This window comes from Varroa destructor, unplaced genomic scaffold (genome assembly GCF_002443255.2).
Source record: "Varroa destructor unplaced genomic scaffold, Vdes_3.0 BEIS01000002.1, whole genome shotgun sequence".
Taxonomy (NCBI): Eukaryota; Metazoa; Arthropoda; class Arachnida; order Mesostigmata; family Varroidae; genus Varroa; species Varroa destructor.
The window spans coordinates 33,967,738-33,978,967 of record NW_019211455.1 but is presented as its reverse complement, the minus strand read 5'-3'; the positions used below and the strand labels follow the sequence as shown (position 1 = coordinate 33,978,967).

At 37.7% G+C, this 11,230-nt stretch overlaps 1 protein-coding gene across 5 annotated transcripts in view; it reads right to left on the bottom strand.

Annotated features, from left to right (window-relative positions):
• The window catches only part of LOC111243637 (endoribonuclease Dicer-L-like), a 29,263-nt gene that overhangs the window by 5,408 nt on the left and 12,625 nt on the right, over positions 1-11,230 (bottom strand). For all 5 annotated transcript variants that reach the window (XM_086978501.1, XM_022789476.2, XM_022789474.2 and 2 more), the window contains 3 exons: positions 10,225-10,521; positions 5,513-5,839; positions 2,017-2,135 (listed from right to left, as the gene is read on the bottom strand). In XM_086978501.1, coding sequence (XP_086834627.1) covers positions 2,017-2,135; positions 5,513-5,839; positions 10,225-10,521 — 743 coding nt within the window. The remainder of the gene's footprint in view (positions 1-2,016; positions 2,136-5,512; positions 5,840-10,224; positions 10,522-11,230) is intronic.

Here is an 11,230-nt window from a genome sequence, read left to right as displayed (position 1 = left end):
ATATATACATCTTTAGCATTAGATATCTGAGACTATCTTGAAAAATTGCAAATTGCATTAAGGGCTTTAAAAGCAGATACAGTTTTACACAACTTTTGTGAACAGGCAGTCCATATTGTTCCTTAAATCCTTTGTGAGACTACTTTCGCTGCTCTGCGGGTCCTTATTGGTGTCCAAAGCGCTAGAGTCTACTATTGTAAAGAATGGTATTCGTATAAACGCTGCCGGACATTCACAATCATCTTAGATGCTTTCCTATCTCTCTCGACTTAGGTAGCCCTTGTTGTTAGTACATGAAAACGATGTTTACATTTCTTCCATGGCTGCTGCTATCACAGGATAGATTAAGATTTGACCAAGTTTCGTTGAAGTTGTCTTGTCCTACTGAGAGTGTGCTCCTTCAGCTCCCATGTCAGTCTTCCAGCTAGTAATTTCTTTAGCGCTTTTTGAGAAATGTTCAGAAAACATAAGAAATAAAGCGTTTTAATTGACGTTTGACCCTGTGATTCTTCATATTTTAACTTGTATCGAGTTTCCTTTCTTCTATGCATTTTAGAACTTGTTCTTTATAGCTGGTTTTTTACCTACATTTGCAAAGAACTAGGAGGTTCCTTTTGTAGAGTTTATGGCTATAGGGAAGAATAATCTTTGCATCTAACTGACACTTTCTTGCATGAAAGGTTTTTAATCGCTTGGCAAAATTTTTTGTTCTCTATTAGAAATTTCAACAGTACCCGTGTCTCTTTGTATCTCGGGCTTTCTTATTTCAGCTCTTATTCCTGCATCTTATACGCGCCCAAATCTCATCATGGTAATGCCCTTTCGTTCAGCTCGAAGAAGGTTGGTCAATGTCTTGGCTACTTTTCTTTATTTCTTTATCAGCCCCTGTTTTTAAGGGTACCAAGTCCCATATTATCCGACTTCTAGACGGCAGGTTTTTCGATTATTATCGATTGCCGAAATCTATTCCAATAACCTGCATGTGCTACTGGGTATAATACCTCTGTTTTTCCTTCCTTCGGTTGTCCGATGGTAGGACAAGTTGAACGCTCGTATTGTACTCAGTACTTGCCATCGTGTTGACTGCTTGATCAGTCTTCTTTATAGAAAGTAATCGTTCTGTCGAGGTCTCGAATGATAGTGTTGACCAAATTACTGTTACCCTGAACTTAAGTGTTTTCCACAGCCTTCTACATGATTCATTTCTAAAGCTTCCTTATGATGTATGATCCAGGAACCTTAAGGTCGTAGTTTTAGATTTTTCGTAACGACCTAGCATTCGACGCTTATTTTGATTTGTCAATAACAAAGCTTGTCCTTGATTTGATCTTCACAATCGGCTGCTCACGGCGCTTCTTATTGTTATTACCTTTAACGATTGTCGATTACATACCTTGTTCCCCAAGAAACTCTCCATTGCGATCAAGAGATGGTGATGGTAGGCCCTTAGAGACCTACTAAAGGGGTTCAGACTGTAGACCGTATTGCCCGCTTCGTATCGGCTTCTTGTCTTAAATAGCTTAAGAATATTTCATTTTCACCACAGTGCCGGTTTGCTTTGACATAGCTGCTTAATGGATCCTCATGATCCTTCGCATATAGAATATTTAGTCAAGGGTGATCTAAACTAATAGTTCGAGTGCGATGCGTTTTACGTGCAATATGGGCATTGATCATAGTTTTAGTTCTAGGCAATTTTAGTAAAAGGATTAATTCAAGTAATTGGACAACAAAATTAGGTCTGTTTGTGCCTTTATAAGTTAAATTTTGAACTCGAGAAAGATTAGGCAGAAACGGTATTTGGCTTACAAAAATCTCAGGTTTAACATTCTTCTAATTCCAACTATTAAGTAAGCAGGTATGTGAAGCATCAGAATAGATACGTAAATCTCTATATCAAAACACTACAGCGTACTACATAATCTGACAAATAGTCACATAGTTGCATGTAAATAGGCATATATAAATCATACTTCACCGTAGAATATGTGATAAAGAAGTACGATTTCTACGTACAGGCTGAAACTATAATATCCTGTTGTATGAGGAGTAAGGGGTTTTCCATCTTCGCCTAAGGCACGCGTCGAGCGAACGTAGTACCGATGGTATTCGTCCCACGGAACACGGGAGTGAACCTGCACGAAATAGTAACATTCATATGTACATAAGACTCCAAAGAGACATCAATTCGTCACGTAAAGTGGTACAATAGTTTTTACATTCGAGAAACAATGTAAGAACGCAACCCCAGGCGACTGGTTAACTTTTTTCCAAAATATCCGAAGCGGCGTGCATCACCAATACACATGATAAATAACGAAAAGAATTGTCGAATACCATTACGTATTCTATCAACCACGTTTCCACAAAAAAGTGAACCCACATAAATTTATTGTTGACGATAGCAAAGATTCCTTTTTTTTTTTGTAGAATTGGTAGAAAAAATCGAGAAATTAATGAGCCTTTAGAAGATTACAGGGGATGATTAAGTAGTATATTTACTAAGTCAATGCAAAGCAGCGCGAGCTTCAAGAGGAAGCATATCTAGGGATTAAACAATATCAAACCTTGAAACTATTTTCAATAGCTTTATGAGAGACCTGTTCCAAACCAATACGTCAAGGTGAACTTCGAGCGATTAGACGGAAAATATTCAATCTTACTGGATTTATTAAGGAAGATGCAAAGAAAAGTTAGTTTTGTGTTGAATAGGTGAAACAGTTTGATTCCTTGTCTTAAAATACTTGGAAAACATAGTCACACACCAGCATATAGCTGTCACAAATAAGCTCCACAAATCAAGACTTCAAAATAGTAACGGTAAATAGAGTGTTGCAGTTCGAAGTCTACTGTCAACAAGGAGCAAAAACATTTCCATTATGCGCAGCCCAATTACCCATCGATTGTGTGAAGCTTACCTTTAATATGTACTCGGCTGAACGCCAGCTTAACTATTATGAGGACAAGTAAGAATAAGAAGCCACTTCACAAGCATTCAAGGAAGACACGAATAAACACCACGTAAAGTTTCCGTTGAAATAAGAATTCATCTTAGACCATGTAAAATCCCTCATGACAATGAAACCCAATGTGATTCAACAAATCCTTGGATCTGAAAAACGCTAAGCATCTCGGGAATTTCTGACGACGTGAAAGTTTAGTTAGCCTTATAAGCTCATGAAAACTGAAAATATAGAAGACCCTAGATATTTAGTTCCAATATATATGCACATTCCTGATAAGAAGGGGTATTCTATGAGATTCTGTATAAACCTAAATGTTACAGTATCCACTATCGAGATCTTATGTAAAGGATGTATCACAAGAGCGACCATCAGACATGGATTCGCGCGATCTCGGCAGCAACGGCCGTTCCCAGTACCGCCTTCTAAATGCAGTCATGCACAAAAAAGATAAAAATTAGGAAAGGCAGGCCTTAGTTTAACTAATAAAGAGAGGGAAAGTCTATGTCAAAACAAACGAAGGACAAATATCAGCGCTGTCAAGAAAAGCAACTGCTACGGCAGGCTTAGGCTTAATTTTATCTGTGGCCACAGAAGCTTGCAAGCGTAATTACCTCACACCCTGTAGACCCCTAGACTTTAAAACTTACTATAACAGTATATTGACGTCACTTAATACCCTACCTTACAATGTCTTTCTGTACATAAACGACTGGCCTACGGAAGACGGGGCTTGACAAAGGCAGCTGTAGCGAGACTTCTCAGCCTACAGCAGCTCCCAAACAATATATCCCCCAACTTGAACGACCAGTAAAACGAATATTTTGAACGAACATTTGTTATGGGATAGACCCGTTTAACCCATTATTTAGTATCGGCACTATACAAAGAGCTCCGAAGTAATGCTTACATTTTGGAAGGTAATGTACTACTGACATAACAATGTCGTGGCAAAGTAACGCCAATAGAATTAATATTCAAATTTCTAGCGAAATCTCCCTTTATTATCTTACGCCATAAATATAGCGAAGTATTACGCACGGAGCATTATAGATTTTAGGCAAAGTGATCTATCTTAGCAACTTGCTGGGCATTCCTATAATACGTTCCTATAGAATATAACGTTGGAAAGTTATGTTCGTCTAGTTTGGTTAGATTATTAAGACTGCGTTTGATTTGGGCTCGTAAACTCAGGTGCTTAAGAAACTACCATGTCAAGAGGATCACGTAATCTCTTTGAAACCATAGTATAACTTAATTACATCATATTAGATTACAGAGCGACCTGACACCAGCTTATTATCCAAACAAATAGATTTGTTTACAGAGATAGCTTTTTTCTATTGTTATTCGCATTACCAGCCGCCAACCTTGCAAAACAAGTCATAGACGGACATCTGTTTGTTAAGATATAACATTCGAACGACCTTATAGCACTGGTACGGTAATGACCGTAGTGGTAATCGATTTTTACCTGCAATAGACGTCAACGTCAGGAACCCAAAATAAAATGACGACTTAAAAATTAACAGAAAAAAGCGTCTTAACAGTTTAAGAAAGTCGGTGACAGTTGAACAGGGATCTCTATTTTACGCTTGTTAGGGTAATCGGATGTGCGCGAATGATTTAGATGGAGACAGCACTTAGCTGTGCAGTCATCAGTATGTGACTTGACAGATGAGTACCTCGTTGTGGTTCCCATGACACCAGCTTTCAACGATATCACAAGGTGTAATATTAGAATAAGGTACGTAAATACAATTAAATAGTTAAAATTAGATAACGTTTAACTATCGTATCCAGCTGTTGACAACTTCTTACGGCATTTCTTAAATATATCACATATATGTTTGTGGTTTTCTGTAGCCTAGCAGTTTCATTCGCTCGACCCATAAGCTTTGTTTAAATGGCCATATCTTCATAAATAACCAAAACAAGTTCACTATTTGGCCATAATGCCGAGACGTCAATGAACGAGTTTTCCAATATGAAAGCAATGCTGGATGTAACTAGATACGCAATTTTCCGCAACTGACATTTACAACTAAAAATGTCGTTTCTGCAATATTGATATACTAGAATGTAACTTATGATGCTTTCTGTACCGCAGCGTCGAATGTTAAATAATAAAGCTTCAGAATTAAGTTCTAGTGCGCCTTGCAGGCGACTGTATGGTATAGATTATCGAGTTGACATGCGGTACTAATAATAGCGAGAAGAACGGATTAACGCATACCCATCACAACTAATACCTGCTGTTCCAATTCAGCATCTTAAAATTAAGCATCTTAAAATCAACTAGGAACTCCTGCATGCAATGGCAGTCAAATGATAAAAGTCCTTACACATGACTATGACAAAAAAGAAGCGAGAAGGTGCACCTGATCGGAATACAAAAGAATTTCGTATGATTGTTTGAGTTTAATTGTTGAAATAGCGCTAAACTAGCCCTATGACAGTGAATGGCGCGGTGTGTGTGTGCGATTAGACGTTTTACGTAGTTGTCTTATCATTTACTTGCGATGGACCTCAAAACTACGTTCACATACCTCTGGATTGTGTTTTGGAAGGTTCTCGTTGATGTGATAGAGCAACTCCACAACGGCGTCCTTGTACATGTCCTCATCAAATTCGAACCGTTCTTTTTGGGGAGGCCTCGCTGGGCCCACAGAGCACATGACGTCTTTGTTTAGAATGAATTTTTTATGGCTTGTGTTGTATACGGCAACGACGCACGGCGTAATAAATCCGACGCACTGACGCATAGAATTGTCTTTAATATCAAGGACTATAGAGAAAATGTAGCGGTTGAAGCGGTGGCACAACAGTTTGTCCTCGGGAGAAAGTGATATTGTCCCCGAATAAATCACCTCCACCTGTAAAAGCATATCGCGTTACTCTGACAAAACCACTAGCTTCATATGAACTTCTACGTAAATGTATACACAAATAGATTACTTTGTCAAGGCTTCCAAAAACGGCCAGATTGTTAGTTGATTCTATACTTTTTCATATTTCCCAATACAGCGATATCTACAATGAGATTAAAAATACTGGGCAGTTTGTAAGAGAAGTGGAAAAGATGAAAGCCCTTCTTAAAGATGTTTTAAGTGATGTGCCACCTAAAACAATGAAATCATTTCATACTAGCTACAGCTTTCGCATTTATATATATATATATATATATATATATATATATATATATATATATATAACTTTGCCAAGATTTTTTCTGGTATGTTCTAAAGCAATTTGAATAATTTCCTTGTATATAAAGAAAAAACAATTAGTTTAGCTTAAGTAACTATCAACTCAGAGCTCTCAGAAGCTTTATGGCAAAACAAAAGGTGTGCCGGGAGCTTGGTTCAAATTCATGCAGTGGAAACTGCCCTTTTCGAATGCACGAAAAATAGGTTCGGTCAGTCCCGATTTCTTGAGTCAACTCTCAGTGGCATTGTAGAGCCGAGGGTGGTCACTCTTTCAAAACTTTTTGATTCGCCATGGCGTAGTGTTTTACTAAAAATTTCGGGGTGGACACTACTTGCCCCGGTTGGCTTCTCACAAACTCATCTTTTTCATTAAAAATTGGTCGAGGCCAAACAACTGTCGGAGATGCTTGGGATATTTGTGCTGTGCACAGGAATGACCATAACGAGAGAACTGCTTAAAACGAGTTTAAGGAGTCCAAAAATGTCATTTTGAAACTGAAGGACGCATTCCGCTCCCGCTGGCCATCTTAGCCCGGTCAAGGTTAATTGGAGGCACTTTTGAAGAAAATGGTTAGCAAACAAGTCAGGAATTGAGCGAAAAAGTTAACGCCAATAATATGACTATCGACAGGCACTTTGGATATATGGGATTTACTTAAAAATTAGAAGCTTGAGTGCATTAACTAAACGCCACAAAAAAACACGGCTTCTCCTTGTTTTCGAACATCTCGCCCGGCACAGAGCAACGCGTAGTTAGAACGGGTTTCCGCATGGAATTATTACGGGTGACAAGAGGTAGTATCTACTCGAATTCGAAAAGAACGAGTAGTTTTAAAAGAGACGTTCAAACTGAAGAGTTAAACCAAATCTTCGTCCCAAGAAGTCAATTTGCGTTCAATAAGAACCACTTCGCAAAAGCTTGGGTGGAAGCTGCTTTTTTTTTTTTATAGATGTGACTCCGATGAATTATAATTTTTTTCGGTCACCGGCAAATTAAATAGGTAACCCTACATTTGACAGTGAAAAGGGTCTTAAAATCTAGTTGGACGAGTTTTTTGGCAGTAGCCGTGAACGTTTCTGGCGGCAACGAGTAGATACACATCTGTCAATCATTGTATTTGTTTCTTGTCGCACTTGTGGGGAGTGATGGCTAATAAATAACTAGTTGTTGCAATAATTTAGGTAAAATCTGAAACTCCAGTGAAACGCCGCCAGTCTTATTACGTGAAAAAGGTCGAATTTAGTTGTACTCTTACCTAGTATACAATATAATTATTTAAATGCGTCTAGAAAGTGTTTTTTTAAGTTTGCTTTGATTACGGCTCGAATTCCATAGATAGTTTTTTCCCAATTCTTTTTTCTAAAATCGTGACTTTCGTTTATTGAAGCACCTTGCACATACAAATTTGAGTTAAATATATGCTGAGCCGACATTAGTTTAAAAATCGTACATTCAGTATATCCAAATGCTTAAAAAACAAACCGCAAGGGGTTACTTGGTCGATTCCATTGGCACTACATACTTTTGGTTTGGAAACAGGCCAAAGCTCTAGATTTCACTTTGGCTCATGTGTTCAAGACGAATCTTCTGCCTCTATAGGTATGAGGTTGTGCTTTTGTTTACGAACGAGTTTTCTTTTGGTATGCGATACATGTACATCCATTACGACAAACGGCCCCATAAAATTCGCTTACATTTTTAAGAACTGAGCTAGGTATACATATTGACTTTGCTCTGATAGAGGGCATTTCTCTTTAGCTTAGTATCTCCCAATCAGACCGCGTCTTTATTTCATATTGAATCATCACTTATCAAGTGGCGTTTTTCTGAGAGATATATTTAGTTGTATCGTTTGCTTGAAAATAGGATTTGATGTTTTTAGATGATGCAGAATATAAAACGGCGAGTTAGTAATAAGTTCAACTGGTTGTGTCAGAGCGTTCTTCCTTTTTTGTTCGAGACTTAATTTCGAAAGCAATTAACCTTTTAACAGCACCACTTAAAGATATATCAAACCGAATGCCTGAGAGACGCATCATACTCACAAAAAGGTGGGGTGCATTTTCAGAGGTAAGGGTTTTTTTTACATATCTGATATCCTCCTTGCAAGAAATAAACATAGGCCTGAGTTATAAAGAAAGAGGTTTTTCTTATCGACGTTTACATAATTCGTTGTTAAACAAAGTTTACATAATTTCTAATGTAATTCCTACCAAATAGTTCACAATCGTAGCAAAGGAGATCCGTTCCATGGCTGCAGCGATCGTAAGACCTGTCAAGAATTTATTCCTTCGTAAAGAGGCATGAAACGTGTAATATACTAAACTCGTTCTGACACTTTTAGATTCTTGGTTCCAGGAGTGTGTCTATTGTGTCTTCACCTGCGGTAGATGCCGGATATTTTTGAAAACATTTATCAGTCTTTTTAGTCGGTGCGAAGCTTGTAGCATTGTACACTGTGTCGTTATATTAAGCACTTTTCTGATAAGGCACTTTCTGCCAAATTGATATGATTTATCTTTTCTATAATATTTGTTTCTATATTTTTTAATTAAAAGGCTTGGTTGGCGTTTGAAAGGTTCTACATTTAATGTATTGTCTTAGCCTTAGGTATGTGCTTCTAGGTATACAGCGATGATAGAAACTTCTTAAATGAGAGCCTAATGACTTAAATATCTGTATCATTCCATTTATCACTATTATTTTTCATTAAACGGCGGGAAGCGGGTATTGGGTAAAGGTACATCTTCTAAAGAATGTCTGTAATAGTCAAATTCAATTAAAAAAAAAAAAGATTTCTTTTTGCTGGGCGCTATCAAATCCCTAAAAAATTCTCTGAAGATCTTTTTGCTAGATAATCTTCATATCCGGCCAATCTGGCCTCTAGAAGCTTAAAAAAACTTGAGGAAAGAAAGATGTGACAACATGGGAGACACTATGCTATCAGGTTTCGAGCTATGAGGTTGTAATCATACGAAATTATGCACGGTTTGAGAAGATAACAAAATGTTAATTTCCAAAGGGATTTAAAATGTCAGAATAAACTGACGTATGTACGCCGTATCCATAAAGCGTTGATTTTAGTGGGGACAACACAGTCTTAGAAATTTATAACATCTCTCTCTTTGTATCAAAATTCCCTGAACTAAATGTTAAGTTCACATCTAAACACTTTTAGGTAAAAAAACAAACATCCGTTTTATATAACTAAATAAAACTGTACCAGTCTGCAGTATACGCATCACAGGCAAGTCTGACTGTTCTTAGCGCTTCTTCGACAAGTATATTATGACAATAATGGCTGATTGGATTTACTATTGTAAAATGTTATTCCACTTCCGGGCATTCCGACTGTGAAGTGCACCACTGCAGTTATGTGTGTTTCACTTACTGCACGGATTAGAGCTTATGATGCAAATGATGCTAAAATTTTATAAAGCATACGCGATAAGACGTTGTGGCTGCTTCTAAATAGCGTACATTGGGTGCAAAGGCATTGCGCAGGCCTTGATCGACAGGACAAAATCGCCTATACACATCTGCTGAATGCTATATTGATTTTCGCTGTTCTCATAGCGCCTTTTATATCTTTGTTCTTTAATGGAGGCCAACGTTTCTCCCTGTTTATCGGAAGAGTTGAATTCACTGGCAAAATAACAAATTGTTTTTTTGACCCAACTCACGAAATACTCTAATTTTCATTTTCGCCCGAGCTCTGTGAATGTCCAGTCTCCTAATGTATTATCATATCTATATCCCATAATGTATTTTGTTAGTTAGTGTAAAGAATAGGAGACAGAACTGTGCGTTTATACTGTTTCATTTTACATCGATAATATCACATGGGTAAACGCTGCATTGGAATAAACCACTTTTTTGCTAGTTACTACACGTGAGTGGCAAGCGGTTACGCTTCAAACCAATATAAACGTCTTTCGTAATTGGTTGCATAATTAGGTAGAACAGTCTGCAAAAAGTTAAGTAACGTCAACTAATATAGCCCCTAATATAATTATAAGTATTCAGCTACGTTGTTATCAGTATCACGAACCTCTTCTTCTCCAGATCGAGTGTAAATCGGGAATTTTGGAAGATTGTCGGGCAGCTTCTCTCTGAGAACAAGCCCCATCCATGTAGGGTGTTGCTGGGGGTCGAACAAGGTCATATCGCCCCTCCAGTTTTGCTTGTCCGATGCCCACTTCACGACATGCGTACATATGGCGTAAAGGTGGTACTTGTCCAATTCCGGAGGCTTCTCATCTACACCTTCTTCCAAGTTGTGTAATGCTGAGGCCTGTGCACGGGGAAACACGTAACGACGAGCACTACTTCCCGTTTTAATCTGGACCTAAACGTTTATTTAGCATTCATTGTTAGTTTAGAGAAAGCTTAAAGAAACAAAGTAAAACATAGGATGGCTGACAATTTTTACTTTAAAAAACCAACCAGCCGTAGAAACTACATCAATTTATATGAAAAACATATTAACCTTTTAGAAGCACCTTTAGTGTATGTCACGAATAAAATTATTTTTCCTCTTTGTATTAAGTTTCAATAACCGGAAAATAAATGGATTTGTGCTAATAGTTGAACCAACAACATGTGTCTTCTTGATAAAACTCTATTTTTGAAACTCTAATTTTGAATAAAATGTTCTTCCTACATATCTTTGCCTGAAAAAACATAGCTTACTCGGGGCTATGGAGAACGTCGCATAATGAGTTGAAAGGCAAAGATATAGTTTGACAGTGGTAATCCAGTCTTGGTAATTAAACGCCTATTGCTTGGAGCTAAGAGGGTTAACGAAACCCATTAAAAAGTGGTAAAACCATTGGGCAAGGGCTTTCAGCAAAGTAACAGTTCGTTACTGGCGCAATTACTGGCTAAGAGCAAAGCTACAAAGGTGAAAGACCAAACTGACGGCGACTGTACTTCAGATTTTTAACCAGAGGAACGTATTATTGTGGTCACGGTCAGCTCAATACGAACAAAATGAAATCCTTACAAGCACGTGGTATAAAGTTATAACGAAAACACTGGCAAACAAAAATATCGTT